This window comes from Adiantum capillus-veneris, chromosome 7 (assembly GCF_014529385.1).
Source record: "Adiantum capillus-veneris isolate H3 chromosome 7, ASM1452938v2, whole genome shotgun sequence".
Taxonomy (NCBI): Eukaryota; Viridiplantae; Streptophyta; class Polypodiopsida; order Polypodiales; family Pteridaceae; genus Adiantum; species Adiantum capillus-veneris.
This window is the reverse complement of record NC_140937.1, coordinates 158,073,143-158,092,114: the sequence shown is the minus strand read 5'-3', so window position 1 is coordinate 158,092,114 and position 18,972 is coordinate 158,073,143. Positions and strand designations below refer to the sequence as shown.

At 47.3% G+C, this 18,972-nt stretch overlaps 1 protein-coding gene across 5 annotated transcripts in view; it reads right to left on the bottom strand.

The window, feature by feature from the left end:
* LOC147454909 (uncharacterized) overlaps positions 1 to 18,972 on the bottom strand; it is a 116,761-nt gene that overhangs the window by 34,905 nt on the left and 62,884 nt on the right. For 4 of the 5 annotated variants that reach the window (XM_086516728.1, XM_086516724.1, XM_086516725.1 and 1 more), the window contains exons 3-8: positions 11,312 to 11,454; positions 10,802 to 11,052; positions 10,644 to 10,690; positions 10,476 to 10,570; positions 10,301 to 10,403; positions 10,097 to 10,191 (exon numbers count right to left, since the gene is read on the bottom strand). In XM_086516728.1, coding sequence (XP_086372854.1) covers positions 10,097 to 10,191; positions 10,301 to 10,403; positions 10,476 to 10,570; positions 10,644 to 10,690; positions 10,802 to 11,052; positions 11,312 to 11,454 — 734 coding nt within the window. The remainder of the gene's footprint in view (positions 1 to 10,096; positions 10,192 to 10,300; positions 10,404 to 10,475; positions 10,571 to 10,643; positions 10,691 to 10,801; positions 11,053 to 11,311; positions 11,455 to 18,972) is intronic. The other variant, XM_086516727.1, reaches the window with a different exon arrangement.

Here is an 18,972-nt window from a genome sequence, read left to right as displayed (position 1 = left end):
CTTCACTTCTCAGAGCATCTGGACGCAGAGTCTGAGAGTGAATCCCGACCCACTCTCTTGTACTTTGAACTGATTAACATAAAAAGAAATACCGAAAGGGGCGCCAGTCTTTGGGGCCAATATCTCTAGGCACGGAACTCCGCCAGGCCAGTGCAAATCTATTGTGATATGTGAATTGTTTTGAAGTGGTTATTTGGTGCTGTCGCGGTTGATTCTTGACTTGGAGTATCCAAGTCTGTTACAGTGGTATCAGAGCACGGCCGATTTCTCTTCTACGGGAAATCCGATCCCCAATTTTTTTTCCCGCGGCACCTATGGCTTCAGGCAATGATCAGTCGACTCCCTCTGCATCTAGCGATGCGGGCAGGGATCACAACGAAGATTCCGGCACGGAGTATGGCCCGCCTAGGCCTACTTAGGCGGAGCAACAGGAGATGGAGCGTCGTCAATTGATTGGCGATGCAACAAAGATGATGCTCAATTTTGCCAAGGACCCGAACATGGCAAAATATATGAACCAGACCTCTTTGAAAGAGGTACAGATGGAGTGGCAGAGAACCACAACACCACTCCCGAAACCGCTCTCAAGAAACCTTCTGCCTCCAAGAAATATACGGAGAAGGAACTGGAGAACGTGGTTGATGCACGGATTGCTCAGCTTTTCGACGTGCAAAAAAAAGACAAAAAGCATGGCAAAAAGCATGGCAAAAAGCAAAAGAAAGGCACTGACTTCCCGGGATATTTGGGTCGTCGGTCAACATTCGACAAGGCAAAGAAACAGAACAAGCGTGTCAAGTTTGAAGGCTTACCCAGTTCTTCTTCTTCTTCTGACAGTTCTTCTAGCTCTTCAGACTCGAGTGAAGAAGACAGAAAAAGCAAAAAGCGAAGCAAGAAACAAAGCTTCGGAAAGGGCAAGAAAAAGACAAAGGAGGCTGCATCTCGCCCAGAGACTAACAGTTCTACTGAGGACTCGTCTACAGACAACTCAGATTCCGATGACGGAAATTTTTATGCGAACAAGAAGAAATTTTCTTTTACAAAGCTAACCAGTATGACTTTCTCGAAGATAAAAGCAAGAAAGTCCAAGAGTTTAAGGAAGGTGGCCACTCTATCAAGTTTGATACTTTTTCAGGATACTCAGATGCTTCGAAGGCTTTGTCTTTTATACAGCAGTTTGACCTTGCTTTCGCGGGAGGACGCTATTCAGAGCACTCCAAGGTTCGGAGAGCTGCCTCTTACTTTAAGAGGAATGCTCGTACTTGGTGGTCCACTCTTCTTTTAAACAAGACTCAGCCAATTAAATGGCTGAAATTTAAGAAGCTTTTTATTTCTTCTTAGTTGACGCAAGAATATGAACAAGATGTACGAACTGCTTGGAACCATCTTCGGATGACCAAGAAAGATACAATCAATGCTTATTGTGAAAGATTCTGGAGCTCTTTTCTACCCGCCTCTTCATTCAAGAAGATCTCGTTCAAAGAACAGATTGAGCGGTTTACCTTGGGTCTACCTACTGAGATCCGAGATCACTGCTTGGAACAGAAGTCAGCTTCTATTCAGGAGTTGATGAGTCATGCAAAGCAGGGCTTTGCCATTCACTCTGGTAGTCTGACCTACCCCACAGATGAGGCCATGACACAACGAGCCGAACAGACTTCTGGGAATGAAAGTAGAAAGAAAAAGAGCAACCCAGAGAAAAGGGATGCACTACCCAAGCTTACTCCTGAGGAGAGAGCTCGCTTCATCAGAGAGGGGAAGTGCTTTGGATGCGAGGAACATGGACATATCTCCGCGAAGTGCCCTAAAAAGGCACAGAAAGAACAGAATGATAAAGACGACGACAGGCCTGAGAGTTCGACAGCAGCTAAGGAACATGGTAGAAAAGGCAGATAGAAAAGCAGAACTGGTACCACATGGCGTGGGACCTGCACCGAATCTAATGAATGACACTACAAACAAACTTTGCCGCTTTTGGGGCAAAGTGAAGGATCAGGAAGCTCTTTTGAAGGAGTCAAGGCCAACTTCTTTTCACTTGGAATTGGCGGCTCGATTTGGAATTACGCCCGACAGACTGACGCCACAGGCGGAGATAGTTCGACTGGCACCCGAATGGGATGTTGCCATTACATCCGAATGAATTCTTGCATGAACAGGCAAGAGCCTCCATCGACCGTGGGGTGATTGACGATATTGTGGACATATCCCTAAGTGGTCAATTTGATGTCCAGTCAGTTTGGAAAGTAGCAGAGGTTGCATTGGCATGTGTCGAGATTACGAGCTCCAAGAGGCCCAGGATGAGTCCGAGCATTGGATAACTTCGTTTGCAATGACAGGGGTGTTCAGGGCACGCGAGTGACGTTCTACTCAGGATCCCTTGGTACCACAAGAACTACGCCGTGGTTGACTACCGGGCCGAGAAAGCGACTTTGATAAATGAAGGGCTTAGAGATTGTACTTGATGAACCTCAAGTACAGGCTATTTGTTGGCACTTTCTTTGACGACATCATTGTTTTCTCCAAGAATGAGGCAGAACACAGAGATCATCTGCTTCAAGTCTTTCAGGCATTACGAGATCACAAGCTAGTGATTAATGCAAAGAAAAGTGAATTTTTCCTACGAGAGATACACTTTTTGGGACACATTGTGTCACCAACGTGTGACTACTATCTATCCTTTTTGTTGATTTCTTTCTTATTATCTATTTACTTTCACTTTTTGGAAACACCCCTCGGGAAATCTAACTGCCCTGCATTGCATAGCTAGTGTGGAACTGTCCAGAGGGAGTCCAGGCCTGTGGGCAAGAGAGCACTAAGGTTGGACAAGGACTATGGTTAGCCAAAGTGGGGTCATTGACTAGCCAAAGTGGAATCCTTTGCTACAAAGGCTACATTTCAGTTATGGGTGTGGCTGCAGTGTACGAAGGGGTTCAGATGACCTAGAAAGATACAATGGCAGCATCTCCTAAAATTTAGGAAATTGCTATTTTGGGACCTAAAAATGTGTTTGCGTCATTACCTCCGGAATGACAAGGAGAACATTTTCTTACTCTGCCGTGAAGTCAACTGGGCAACCGGTTGGGAGATTTTTAGGCGGCAACCGCGAAACGGGAAAATGCTTGTAAATGTGCCAAGTGGCACCTTCTGGTGCACTTTCCTCATGCAACAAGAAGTGGCGCTGAATTTGAAGCTGGGAGAGGCTCATTTTCAGATTTTGTCACAGGTTAAGAGCTATGGAGTGCTTGCTTTCCCTCCTATGTACAGTGCGGTGCCAGGAGTGATGCCGTGCACGCTACGCACTGCCCTCTCTCTCCTCTATGGCAGTATGTTATGCCCCTCTAGTGGGCTTTTCATTTGACCAATGTACAGTTGTGTGGGTTCATGTGCGATTGCCGAGGCAAGAGCCTCTTGCACAGGTACTGGATTAGCTAGCGGCTAATCCCCCGCAGATACAAGTGAATTCGGAGAGGTTTCACGCCAGAAATCTCGTCCGATTCAAAGGTCAAGTAGCCCTACACGTGCGGGAGCTCGAGGACTTGCTACGGATGCGACCGGCACGCGAAACGGAGCCCGAAACACGAAATTACAGCCTGCTGTGTATTTTTGCAGGTTTAGGGTTTTGGCCCTAAACGGTCCCTAATACCCCCAGGAGGTTTGGGGACGCGAGGGGACCACTGTACGGGTGATTTGGCGCATTTTCGGGGCTGAAAACAGAGAATTCAGCGTGCTGCAGATTCTCGCCAGGTTTTGCAAAGTGCCCGTATGCGTCATTCAATGCGTGGGAATACTCACTGTGAAGGATCCTAGTACAGTTATGCTGCCGAAATCGGGACGGAACAGTTGAAATTCAGCCAAGTTTGTGCGGGGCAGCTCGTAGGGAACCACAGTGTTTATTCCCTCTTTTTTTAACAATAAAGAAATACCAAAAGGGGCGCCTAAGTTAGGGGCCAATCTGGTGTCGGTCTTCTCATACAGGTGCAATCTAGCAGCCTGTATCCCTTTCCCCTTTGTTGTGTCTTGAAAGTACAGGTAGAATAGACGACTAATAATGGGTGAAAGCTAAATCAAGGTTTGAAGTAATGTCTACCGCCCTTTTTGGATTGAACAGGCCGGTTTCACATTGTGTCAGCAGCAGGAGTGCAAATGGACCCGGCCAAAGATAGAGACTATCCGTGATTGGCCCGATTTGAGGAATGTCCATGAAGTTAGAAGCTTCTTGGGACTATGTTCGTACTACAGGCGGTTCATACGAAAGTTTGCAGAGGTTGCTTCCTCTTTGCATATCTTGACACAGAAAGGAGTACCTTTCTCGTGGGGACCCACGGAGGTGACTGCCTTTCAGACATTGAAAGAGAAATTGACTACGGGACCTATTTTGACTTTGCCGGACTTGCAGAAGTCATTTGAAGTATATTGTGATGCTTGTGGTCGTACTTTGGGTGCGGTCTTGATGCAAGAAGGCCATGTCATAGCTTATGAGAGCCGATTGTTCTCTAGGCCGGAGATGACAGCACAGATTTATGAGAAAGAGCTTTTGGCGGTTATCCATGCTCTTACTCAGTGGCGGCATTACCTACTCGGAACGGATTTTACTGTCTTTACAGACCATCAGAGTTTGTGCTACTTCTTGTCACAGAAGCAGCTTTCGGAAAAGCAAATGCGGTGGGCGAACATCATGTCACAGTTCCACTTCCAGATTGTCCATGTGCAGGGACAGAAGAATGTGGTGGCAGATGCTTTGTCTCGGAAACCGTTGGTTCTGGCTATTTCCGCGATACATCATAGGAGCTTCGAGGATATGGTCGATCAGTATGCCACAGATACAGATTTTGCAGATATTTTCACACGGATACGGGATGGGGAGACAGTAGCTGGATACTCCCTTCAGGAAGGCTACTTAATGAAAAAGACTATGTTGTGCGTTACACAACCGTTGAGGGAAAAGTTTAGGACTGAATGCCACTGTCCACCTTTTACGGGTCACCGCGGCATAGCTACCACCATGAAAGGGGTAGAGAGATATTTCTTTTGGCCGAGACTCAAGAAAGATGTGGAAGAGTTTGTGCGCAGTTGCTTGGCATGCCAGAAGGTCAAGTTTGACAGGCATAAGGCAAAAGGATTGTTAAAGCCTTTACCCATACCCACCCGCCCCGGGAAAAGTATTGAAATGGATTTCATTTTTGATCTCCCGAGAACACACAAAGATCACGATGATTTTCCGATTACATGGCATGTCTGAGACGATTATCTCCGACAGAGACCCCAGATTTATGAGTGCTTTGAAGGCAATTTGGGAGAACATTGGCACACAGTTGCAGTTCTCGTCATCGTTCCATTTGCAGACTGACGGGCAATTTGAGATTGCCAATTCAATGATTTTAGATTTATTGAAGTCTTGTATCTCGGATCAGAAGACTCAATGGGAAAAGAACTTACCTTTGCCTACAATAACACGATACACTCTTCGACGGGGAAGACGCCATGTGAGATTGTTGAAAGTGCTGCGAAGGTTCCATCCTATTCGCGAGATTTGGATACGGCTTTTGCCAAGGTTCGCGAGACTTTGCAAGAGTCTCAAAAACGACAGAAAAAGGCAGCGGATCGCCATTGTCGCGACTTGAAATTGAAGAAGGATGATTGGGTGCTCTTACCTTTTGAGAAGGCACGCCTACGAAAGAAAAAGGGAAAGGAGAGGCTTTTTCCAAAGCTTAGTATGCGATACTACGGACCTTTCCAGATCACTGACAAGATAAATGATGTCTCCTTCCGATTGAAACTGCCAGATACTTGGAGGATTCACAATGCATTGCATGTGAGTCTCTTGAAACCTGTTAAGGGTGATGTGTCTGATGATGGGGAGCCTGATGAGCAACCCGAAGTGGAAGAAAACGAGGAGATCCTTGTTCCTGAACAGATTTTGGCACATAACGATACGAAGAAAGGTAAAGTCCGAAGGCGGTTCTTGGTTAAGTTCAAGAACTTTTCTGCATTTGATGCGAAGTGGATGGAGGAGGAGGACCTAGCAGATACTCCTCGGATTGTGAAACTTTACCTCGAATTTTTGGTTTAGCATAGTCTACTCCAAACGGAACCCAAAATTCAGCTTGGCCGGAGATCTGGTGCAGTGGGATGCACAAGAGGGGAGTTACTCCGCTCCTTTGTCAATAGATGCCTCGATTTTGATACTAAAGTCACTGATGTCTCTTTGAGCTTCAGGGATACTGATAGCTGACAGTATTCTGCTAGATGACTTTATGAAATGGAATTCCTGATAATGATACTGATTTGTTTCTTCACTTCTTTTGAGTGCAGGAACTGATAGACGAAATGACTGCAGCATTTTGGTCTACTTGATCTCGAATTGACGTGGTTGCAATAGGGGTTAGTCAATCGGACATCGATGAGGTCCCGATTGGACCTAGATGTGATTGCTAGCTACATTGCCGATAAATCATGCTCTAAGATCCGAATGAATGTTGAATGTCATGTGATGTCCTGTGATGTCCTGTGATGTGACTGTCGATTTTGTACATGTGCTAGATGTGTGTTCCTAGTACGTAGGTACTAACAGTCAGTGTCTGCTAAGACGGTTTATAGCTTTTGTCGGTTTTACAGGCGTAATTGCGGTCGATTACAATGCTTTCAAGAGGGGGGTATGTCACAAAGTGATGACGTGGCGGACAGCAGAAACCCTAATTTCTGCCAGAAGCTCAGGTGGAGAGGGGCTCCTCATAGGACTCCTGCTATAGGGGTCAAAACGGTTCCCTGTCGGGACCCAAATGCTGCTGAGTTGTAACGAGCCCGTCCCTCTCGATGGCGGTCGGGCACCTGTTGTCAGCCATCAGCTGGCTGATCGCTGGCCTCTATCGAGGTACCAGCCTGTGTGTCCCGAATACCTGTCTGCTCGGCATGTTCAGCCTTGGGGGGTTGAGCATGCACTGTGGGTGGAGATCTCCTGCGAGGATAGGCCTTCGCTAAGTGGTCCATCTGCCTGGAAATGAAGCACTGGTTCAAGAGTCCCAAATACTCCACCCTCTGGCGTAACCACCCCCCACTCACCCTATGTAGGACCACCTTCGGGAGAGAGTGAGTGTCACGAACCAGAACGCATGCACTGTGGGTGGAGATCTCTTGCGAGGACAGGCCTTCGCTAAGTGGTCCATCTGCCTGGAAATGAAGCACTGGTTCGGGAGTTCCGAATACTCCACCCTCTGGAGTAACCACCCCACACTCACCCTGGGTAGGACCACCTTCAGGAGAGAGTGAGTGTCACGAACCAGAATGCATACTGAAGGCACACCAGCAGCCTTGGCTGCAGCTGAAGTTTTCGTGCGCGGGGTCTCCAAGACTGTCCCGATCTCGGAACCAATCCTGGAAACAAGCGCCCTCCTAAGGCCAGGGAAACAAACCGAACGAAATAGGCAAGTCTGCCTCCTCGGCAAGAACATCCGATGTTGGATCGAAACCATGGCACCACTGTCGGAAGTGAGCTCTAACTGCTCAGATGGCCAACGGGCTCATCGAGGTGACCTTGGCAGCCATCTCAAGAGTCTCAAACTCAATCTGATAGTATCTCAAACTCAATCTGATAGTATCCTGGCCCGAGAAGCTGGATGTCAATGATCTTCCCCACCTCTGCTAGAAGGCGAGCCTGAAGGAGGTCGCGTACCTCTCCTCCACTGGGACGACTGCCAATAATCTTGCAGATGAGAGAGGTGGCTTGAAGGCGCTCCACCTCTGCTGCAAGGCTCGCTTGCTCTGTTGGCGACAAAGCAAGTAAGATGGTGGGCTTGGCGGGGTCGAACGAGGGGGCTTCCTGTGAGTCCCTCTGGGGTGGAGCAGGAGCCTCCATCTGTGTCTGCTCCTGCGAGGAAGGCGGGAAAGGGCGTTTGCCTGCTAAAGCGAAGGACGGCCAACGAGCAGGAACAACCACCGACGAAAGGCAGAAAAAAAAGGGGGGGAAACGGGGGCGGCGGGGGGGGGGGATTGGGGTGTGTTTCAGCTTGCGGAATGGAGGGCAGCGGCAGCGAGAGGACTGGGAGCGAAGGCAGCGGGCGGCAGGAGGCAGCAAGCGGGAGCAGCGCGAGGCAGCAGGGCAGCGCGCTGGTGATGGGGAGGGGGCAGCGAACGCAGGAGGGGGTGAGGGTGCAGGTGATGGCGAGCGAAGGGGACGAGGTAGCGCAGCAGCAGCAGCAACGAGCGAGGAAAATCCGCCTTGATACTGATGCTCTCACATCTATCAAAGTCGTGGAACACTGCTTTGACTGCGGATATTTGTGGCTTCTGAGATAAGGCATCTGCAACCACACTCTTCTTGTCCTTCAAACACACTATCTAAAAATGAAAATAAGGCAGGATGTTTGCCCATCTCATCTTCACGTCATCACACTATGACACCCTATTATTCTCCACCCATGTTGCTTGGCCCCAAACCATTTTTAGATGGTGGTTACACAGTACAATCCGACACGTTCGGTGGAGTTCAGTATAGACCAAAAGCTTAACAATTTCTTCACAACACATAAAGCTTTCTGGAGTTGCCGGATTTCTTAAAGAAAATGCTCTGCAATGGTGGAGTGTCCTCTTTGCCAAACCTTCTGCTCCGAAGACATGGGTATAGTTTGAGAGTGCTTTTGCAAACAATTACCTCACTGGCGCTTTCGAGTTGACGATTCTCCCTTCTTCAAACCAATTAATGATGTATCGTACTACAATAAAAATCTGGGATGCTTTCCTAGCTACCTCCGTCTACAAAGAAAATCTGTTGTTTTTCACCTTTGACAGGAACAGCTGGAGTAAAGGCATCTCCTCACCATGGCAATTCCAATGTCAACAATCCACATATATCCCTGATTTTTGAAGCGCAATGCCAATTGCAGATCGGTTCCAGATGAGTACAAAATATAATAAAGAGTGACAATTTTCTCATTGCTACAACCAGCCTCTAACTTCACGTCAACATCACGAGTTGAATTACAGCTTGAAGCAGAAGACTCAGCTAGACCTCAGATATATATGTTATGTACATGCACGTAGATATCCACGTTGTCAAGGATAGAAAATTGTGTTTTTTTTCCCGTGGTTCCAAGCAGTAACAGTTTGCTTGGCAACAGCTCTACTCATCTTTTTGGTGTGGTCATGGACTTCGATCTCCCGAGGGTTTTGAGGGGTAGGCTTTCTTCGCCCAATGTGCAAAAGTTGGGATTACCCTATATCGGCGCCACCATATATTCAGCTGACAGGCCCATAGCCACTGAAGGCTAAAGAGTGACAATTTTCTCATTGCTACAACCAGCCTCTAACTTCACGTCAACATCACGAGTTGAATTACAGCTTGAAGCAGAAGACTCAGCTAGACCTCAGATATATATGTTATGTACATGCACGTAGATATCCACGTTGTCAAGGATAAAAAATTGTGTTTTTTTTCCCGTGGTTCCAAGCAGTAACAGTTTGCTTGGCAACAGCTCTACTCATCTTTTTGGTGTGGTCATGGACTTCGATCTCCCGAGGGTTTTGAGGGGTAGGCTTTCTTCGCCCAATGTGCAAAAGTTGGGATTACCCTATATCAGCGCAACCATATATTCAGCTGACAGGCCCATATAGCCACTGAAGGCTATAAACCTTGTTGCTTCGAAATCTTTACCTTCTCTGTCTGCTCTAGCAAACGGTTTTTCCATGATTAGCGCTCTAGTTGTGCATGTCCTTTTTGGAGCATCTCAAGACCGCCAGATATGAGAATATTTATACAAATCAAAAGTGAAGCTTCAAAAAAGTATCCTAGACAGATCTTGTGAACTTTGGGGAGGGTAAAAGTGCACTATGTTTGATCTTTCATGAGTATGAGCTGCAGAGTTATTGACTACTACCCACATCAAATAGACCAGGCGTCACTTTTTAAGATAAATTATTCAGAATGTCCCACCATCCAGGTTTGACTCTGGGCCCAACTGGTTCACAATACATTCTAAAAGCGTTAGTGTCACACCAGCTTGTTGATTTCTCCAAAACCAACAAACAATACTTTACCCAAGTAAATATCCCATGAACCTTTGAAATTCTACACGTATCACTTTCCATGTAAACAACAGAACGTTACCGTGGAAATGCAATCTCGGTAGTAAAGTCGCAAACAACACGTTTGGCATCCACATTCCAGGCTTTGATACCTCGTTCTGCTGTACCTATGAGCAACTAGATAATGCCAACTTATGAGAGAATACCATGTTAGAGCTGGTTCCTGGACCAGTCTTCAATACGTTCATCAGCATAACAAGAGAGAATTTGAATGACTGCAAAATACCAAGCGGTCAGATTTGAAGTCCCATTCTAAAGATAACACTTCTGCGCCACAATAGATGGTAGCATTTCTTGAGGTTGAAGATCCTGGGTCAGAGTTCCAGATTCTGTTTAAAAAAATGTATTAGCATGGCAAGACTAAGCTTCCTGAGATCAAAATTAACCATTAGCAAAAGCACCTTACAGTCCCATCAACTGAAGCGCTAGCAATATTGCCACCCCCAGCAGAAAATCGGCATCTTGAAATCGGGCTAGTATGACCAGAAAAGCTCTCCTGGAGCAAAACAATTATTAGATCTTGACATAAGCGAAAATCAAATGACCCTCCAGAAAAACAGCCATTTGACCTGCGACTCAATGGGTATCTCCAAAAGCTCATCTTCTACTACCCCATCTGTGCTGACACAGAAACTGTAGTAAGAATCTATTTATCACATCTAAAAACATAACCTTTATATTTTCTAGTAACTAGTAATTGCAACAAACTATACATGGAGAATAACACCTAAAAATGTCTCCTTCAAAACTCTCGAGGGCTTGGTTGGTGACATTGATAAAAGATTGGCCTCTTCAGAAGTCAAAGGAATTTCCACCTGCTTGTTCAAAGCAAAATATTCCAGAGGAAAGGTACGGTCTATTGATTCTGCCTTGTTGACCCTTTCCTTCTCTGAACCACTTGATTGCATGGCCTGAAATGTAGGTGAAGTCTTACCATCAGCCTTCATGTTCAATTGCTGGGAACATTTCAACAACGCTCTGCAACACAAAAACTAACATGAATTGGACTCCAACAAGCAATATAACATGTAGGGACATAGAATATGCCCAAGATATCAATCTGACAAACACTGCATGCATGGAGCATTCATAATCATCAACTATTTATGTTGAGTGAGGCAAAAGAAAAGCTACATTAAGCAGGGATTCAAAATGCTTCAATAATAGGTTAAGGTCCTTGCATCTACAGTATAACACGGTCCTTGCATGTGAAAATACACAACTCAATTCAGGCTACCCTTTCAACTCAGAAATTTCTTGCTCTTTTGTTGCCAATGAATCTTGAAGTTGCTCATATCCAGTGGAAAGTACTTCAAGTTTCCGCTTCAAATCTTTTGTACTCTGTAACTCAGCACTTACTGTCACAAGTGCTGGTTGTCGTGATGTCTACCGGATTGTTAAGGTACATCTCTCTCTCTCTCTCTCTCTCTCTCTCTCTCTCTCTCTCTCTCTCTCTCTCTCTCTCTCTCTCTCGTTTGCATGGGCACTAACATGAATGGACACACACCAACCAGATTATATGCATCCATCATTGAGTATGAGCTGCGCAGATGGGTAGAAAGAGAGGACATCTGAGCACCAGGCCAGACTGGTTTCAAGAGTCTCACACTACAAGCTATTTTTGAGGAGGGCAGATTTCATGGGAGGAGGATTTATTGTAGCTTTGTGGATTTCCGCAAAGCTTTTGATACAGTTCTGAGAGGCAGATTGATGCACAAACTGCAAGAGCTGGGAGTGCCTGTAGAGCTCATATGGGGGATCATGGCCTTGTATACGACAGTTACAGCCTACAAGAAGAGTGTGTATGCCCCAAGGGATGTCAGAGATTATTCACTCCATCATTGGGGTGAACAGGGTTGTTCTCATCCGACGGACAGAACGAGGCGTCCGGTGGCGTCTAGTCCGGTCAAGGCGTCCGATCCGTCCGGTGGATTTTTTAGTCCGTTTGACCAGTCAACAGTCAGTTTGACAGTTTTGAGAACTTTGACTGTGCTTTTTTTTTGGAGGTTTTTGGGTTGCCTTTTGGCATAGATCCCTCCCACCTAGCCTAGGATCCCCCCCCCTTCACCTCTCACATGCCTTGAGCCTCATCTCTCTCTCTCTCTCTCTCTCTCTCTCTCTCTCTCTCTCTCTCTCTCTCTCTCTCTCTCGTTGCCCCTAATGTTGGGTATCCAAGCCCTTTGCAGTGATGTCTAGCCTATGAGAACACCTCTTCACACATGCAGAGGCTTAGTGGAGTTTGCATGAGTCAAAGAATGGTTGATAGCATTTCACAAAAGATATATATATGTAAAGAACTTAATTAAAGAAAGATGTAGCGTGTTCTTTTTTGCAAGCTGAGTCGATCTCTCTCTCTTTCTTTCTCGCTCTCTACTGTAGCACGCATGCACCACCATGCCTCCATAGCTAAAGCACCCAACACTGGTATCAGAGCCCTACCGGGCCTCGGCTCTCGACTCAGCCTCGCGGGAACCGCTTCTTGCAGAGAAGAGGATGGTTTTGTGGACCTGCTCGGATTCGGTTGCAACTGCCATCAACAAGGTCGCTTTAGCATCCTGGTGAAATTTCAACACTTGAGCGTCTCCTAATTAAGCCTCCTTAGCCTGCTACAAAGCAAATTCGTCATCTCGGCGTTGTCTGCTCCAGAATCGACATTATTTTCCTTCTTTGTTAATCCTTTCACACTACCTATTCACAGTGGCCAACCCAATTTAAAACTTCAAGCAAGAGGGCTTTCACACCTGTAAAGGTTGCAGCCTCAAGTAAAATCTCCACCATCAATTGCATTTTGGTAAATGCTATCGAGTGTTGAAGACTCAACAAATCTGAAGTCTGTAGCAATTGCAACCATCAACAAATATCATGTAAGTACGCCAAGATATGGACAGACAGTAGAGAAACCTGCCAAGAAGTTTTTATCGACTTTTGCACATTAATCAGTGGGATTTCCAAAGCACTTCAAAACACCGCTTGAGAGGTTGATAAGCAAGGGTTTTTTTTGGCATATCACAAAGCATATCAAGCATGGCATCAAAGGTGGATAAGTTTAATGGATCTGGCTTCCAGCCTTCCACACTTGGCAGATCAAAGGTAAAGGCTATTTGATGCGGAAAAACCTATGGAACGTGGTCAAGCCTCTCGCAGCCGACGAATATGGCACATCCGCTGCATTTACAAGGACATTATTTGTCGAGCAACAGAGGAAAGACGAACAAGCTTTTGGTATCATTCTAACTTCCTTAGAAGACGACTTTATTCATTATTTGGATGATGTTGATTCTTCAAGTGCTGCCTGGATAGAGTTAGAGAAGCTTTTCGGTGCCAAAGCTAAGTATTCAAAAATGAGTTCAAAAATGGAATTATATTCTATTCGCATGCGTGAAGATGAAAATATTGCAGCTTTAGCTATTAGACTGAAGAGCATCAAAACACAAGTAGTTTATGTTGAAGCCCCTGTGCCAGAAAAAGACCTTATAGCCGTTTTTCTGAATAGTCTCCCTGCAGAATTTCGTCAAATTGTCACTATTTTGAAGGAGAAAGATCCTCTGCCTTCTTTGGATGGTATTGTTAACTCATTGCAGGAAGAAGAGAAGCGAGTACCACGAAGCAGCTCTTTCGTACCAGCTGCATATGCAGCCCGTGGTTGCACTTAAATTGCCAATTCCACCAGGTCTACTACCAGCACTAGACCTTGTGCTATATGTGGACACAACAATCATCAAACCAAGGATTATTTCAGCAAAAATCCTTGCACCCATTGTGGAAAGACTAATCATCCATCGGACAAATGCTTTAAGAAGAACAAGCGACAGATCAATATGGTTGAAGGTGCTGAAGACGATGCAGCACCAATGCTTTTCGTAGAAAGTGATGTCTTGTAGTTTTGATTTTCTTTAGTCTGTCTTTATGATTCCATTATGTCAGTTTTTTTTCAATAATTGTATGGGTTATAGACTGCCATAAAATAAAATGGTAAGACCACCCTTTGTTGTTTGGTCGAGTTCTGGTATGTCTCACACCGATAGTTGTTTGAGGGAAGTACACACACACACACACCTATGTTATTGTCAAGGGGGGGTCTTCTACTCATGGTTTCAGGTGAATGAACTCTGCCATGGTCTGTCTGTCTCGAGTCCATTGTCAGTGGTTTGGGCTTGAGGGGGGGTTGTTGGGTATCCAAGCCCTTTGCAATGATGTCTAGCCTGTGGGAACACCTCTTCACACATGCAGAGGCTTAGTGGAGTTTGCATGAGTCAAAGAATGGTTGATAGCATTTCACAAAAGATATATATATGTAAAGAACTTAATTAAAGAAAGATGTAGCGTGTTCTTTTTTGCAAGCTGAGTCAATCTCTCTCTCTTTCTTTCTCGCTCTCTGCTGTAGCACGCCTGCACCACCATGCCTCCATAGCTAAAGCACCCAACACCTACTTCCACTTTTTGCACAATTGAGGCTTAAAAGGCCTACTTTTTTGTATCATCTCGATTATCAAATCTCAACTTAGCTATTTGATTTATGACATATGTAATGTGAATCGTGGTTCATGCCCATTGTGTCTCATTGTCTAGATTGTCGACTGGAGTGTCGGCACTTGGCACTTGCAAGTTGCCTTCTTGTCCAATGTGATAATCAATTGTCTAATTGTCTAAAGTGTAAAATCTAGGCTTAAGAATTGTGTGTTTTTATTTTTGAACGTACGTAACCATGTCGTACGACATAAAATTTTCTAGTTCGATGAGTACCATACGTCTTCGTACGTGGACAAAATGTACACGACCGTACGAGACCACCCTGGGGGTGAAACAAGGCTGCCCACTATTCCCCACTGTTTTGGTATGTATATGGATGAGGATTCAAACTACATAAAAAGGGAGGGAGATAGAGGAGTACAATTGGCAAGGATATGGATACCCTATTGTGGTATGCAAATGATATTGTGCTTATTTTAGATTCACATAAGGGGATGCAACGCCATCTTGACGCTTTACACACATTTGCATAGGATACTGGTATGTCTGTTAACCTTGGGAAGACCAAGGCTATGGTATTCAATACTACAATGCAATGATTCAGGTGATCAACACCCAGTTTTACTTATGGACAGGACCGAGTGGAATATACAAGTATGCACACTACCTTGGGGTGGTTTTTAGTGGCCCGATTTTCTCCATGACGAGAGTGGTAGAGACTAGACTAACTAGAGCATACACAGCTTTGGGAGGTTTAGAGAGGGTGTATTAACAAGTTCAGTTCCAGAGCCTCGCACCAAGCTATGGCCTTTTGATACTTTGGTTGCCTCAGCTATGCTATATGGAGTGCAGATATGGGGACCCTCAGTAGATCATCATCGTCGTCAGCATGGACATACAGATGGGTGGCGAGACATGGAGAGGCCACTTATCTCCATGATCTCCAGGATGATCAAGGCTAAGGCCTCGGTTCCCCATGCGATCATCCAAGTAGAGTGGGCCGCCCCTCCTTTGGTGGTTGAGGCTCTTACGAGATCAGTGGCATTCACACACAGCTTATGGGAACTCCCACGAGATCCTTATGCTCGGCTGGCTCTAGAGTCCTAACGGCACTTGACAACACAGGGAGATACATCACGTTAGTGTGCACAAATGGCAGCATGGTTTGAGCTACATGGTTTCTCTATGGACAGGCTCCCCCCCTTTCAGTATTCTCTAGATGCACCCCCTCTCTCTCTGACACAGAGGGAGGTCACTAGACTTATACGATAGAATCTATTTCACTTGGATACCCCGAGGACATGGATACAACCTATACACGAGCTGAGCACGAAGATGACTACATACAAAGAGCATTTTCTCCAGCTCACAAGGGATGGGTTCTTATCTAGGCCTCCCTACATGGACACTCACTTGTCTTGCGGCTTACGATGTGCTATTGAAGTTTTGAACAGATTCGGACATCATCACACTAGTTTTCGGAGATTGAGATTGGCCAATTTCGAGGCATTTCAGCTGAGGATACATTGTGCCAGCTGTGTTACAAAGAGCCAGAGACAGAGCTCCATTATATATGCCACTATACAGCATACTATGAGATATGTGGCCACCTTCACTGGCTCTTTAGAGAGGGTTTTGGGCTTCTATCTAGAGTTATAAGATTTTGGGATCGAAGATGCCTTGGACTCTTATCTACTAGAGATTTAGTGACATCGAGCAGGGTTACTCAGAGAGAGAGGCTCACTGACCAGGAGAGACACCCAGAGACACATAATAGTGTTCCTCCATCCAGAGATTGAGCAAAGACGAGTCCAGCAAAAAATTCTGGTGCTCTACCTCACAGGAAGTCGTTCGCTGCTTTGCTCTCCCCGCCATCGCTGCCCCCTCCCCGCTCTGTCCCACGTGCTGCCCCCCCCAAACCCCTGCTAGCTCACATTACCCACTCCCCCTCCTCTCAGGCACTGCCCACCCCCTGCCTGCAGCTCTGCCCTCTTCACCCTCGCTGCTCCCTCTCTCCCCTCACGCGCTGCCCAGCCCTACCCTCTCGCACTGCCCGCTCACCACCACTGCCGCATGCTACCCTCCTCGGCCGCCTGCTGTCCCCCTACACCCCCCACCCCCGACTTGCTTGCTTCCCCCTGCCCTTTTTGTTTTTCTTCTTCGACAAACCCCCCGCCCTGCTCTTGCACGCGCTGCGCGCGCACACACTCGCACCCCCAACCTATTGCTCGCATTGCCCCTTCCTCTTTGCACACTGCCTTCCTCTAGCCCGCCTTATCCGTACCTCCCACCCCTTCATTTTTACGGCCTTCGATTTGGTGCTCGGTCTCCCTTCAAGAAAACGACTCGCAGCAGCAAAGGTCGCGTCGTCACCACCCCCGCCACCGGTAGCAGACACGGATGGATGCTCATGCCCCGCCACAAAGGGACTCCGAGGAAGTCCCCTCGCTCGACCCCACCGAGCCCACCATCCGACTTGCTCTTTCGCCGACAGAGCAAGTGAGTTTAGAGGCTGAGGTGGTGCATCTTCAGGCCACCTCTGTTATTTGCAAGATCATGGGCACCCAACCTAGCAGAGGGGGGGTGCGGTGCGTGACCTTCTCAAGGCCCGCCTTTTAGCAGGGCTAGAGCTCATTTTTGATAGTGGCGCCATGGTTTCGATCCGGCTACCGATGCTATTGTCAAGGAGGCAGACCTCTCACCTACCCATCTCAATCTGCTTCACTGGCCTAAGGAAAGAGTACCTCCCACTCCTTTCTAGGATAGGTTCCGAGATTGAGACTATCTTGGAGACACCTCGCAGGGCAGCTTCTGTTGCTGCCAAGGTAACACGCATACCTACTCTCCGCGTTCTGGTTCGAGACACCCACACCCTTCAGAAGGTTGTTTTACTACTTGGGTGAGTGGTGGGTTGCTCCGTCAGAATGTGGAGCATTCGGGCCTCCCGAATCAGTGTTCATTTGTCGACAAATGGGCCATCTTGCGAAGGCCTATCCACAGAGGACGCCCCGACCCGCAACACAAGCCCGGCCTATTAAGGCTGCCCAAGCCCAACAAACAGGGACAGAGAGCACAGGCAGGTGCATCCTCCAAGACTGGTACCCAAGCAAAGAAGGGCTGGCAGCAGATTCATGGTCGTCATTGCCAAGGACCACCACGCCAGTTCGGCGCCCCTGGTGGCCGCCCTGCACCAGGCCAACAGCAGTGGGTTCCTACAGGGAACCGTTTCGAACCCCTACAGCAAGATGATCCGACGGACACCCCTTCCACCTCAGCCTCGCCACCGGCAGCCCCTCCTCCTACCGCTCCACCTACCGCCCCAACCCCCTCGCTTGCATCACCACCACCATTACCGCCTCCCCCCCTCCATCCCACCTACTGGCCCCCTTGCTCTGTCGTTTACCCCCTCACCTTATGCACAGCCGACCAAGGGGACAAGACCTCCCTAGACAGCTAGGAGGTCTCTTGGCAGTGCTTTTGCCACGAGCCGCATGGCGCAAGAGGAGGAGCGTTTTCTGCAGACGCCCGCCCCTGTTGGTGCAGACGTCACCTTTTGGAGCAGTCCCTTGTGGGCTGACTAGTTTCGACATCTGTCGTCGATGGGACTTCTTCACTTTATGATTTCACAGGATTCCTTGGCGACTCTTCTCCCGACCTTGACGCTGCTCGCTTCAGAGTTCACATACTTTTTCTAGCAGCTAGAGGGGCAGAAGCCCTGGACACAATGGTTGCTTTCTCCTTCCCACTGTGTGGCAAGGATCAGATTGAGTGGACCTTGGATTCAGTGACGGACTGGCTTCAGGTTCAGGCTCTCGAGTTCTCTCACCACACGGGAGACTTGGGAGTGACGGATTTGATACAGACTCTGTGGCCGTTGGCCAAGTTTTCTACGACACCACCAAATACAACAAGATGTAGGCACATTGTGGTCCACTTTTCTGCTGACACGAAGAGTACACCCTACTGTGTATATGTACATGAGGACTCCTCGACAAAGGAGGTAGCCCTACAGACTGCACGTTCTTCCTGGGCCTGGGTGACAGTCATTACTCCCCATCCAAGCCGGCCTCGAAGATAGCGCGGCTGGCTGCTGTTGCAGCATCCGTTTTTTCTCACTGATCCCATGAGGATTGTCTCATGGAATGTGCAGGGATTAGGTGGACCCCAATTTCAGTGTCAGAGGGGTCGCTTGCATCAGGGAGCTTCAAGGATGGCCAGTGGGTCATATGATTGATATATTTATGCTCCAAGAGCATCATCTTTGTGAGAGACGCATTCGGCGTTGTAGACAGATTCTGCGTGGTCGCTATGAAACCTTCTGGTGGGCTGCTTTTGGGCTTGGAGGCATCCAGGGAGGTGTATGTTTGACTATTGAGGACTCATGGCAGCAGGCCATTGTGGGCAGAGGTACACGTAGGGCCCAATGGA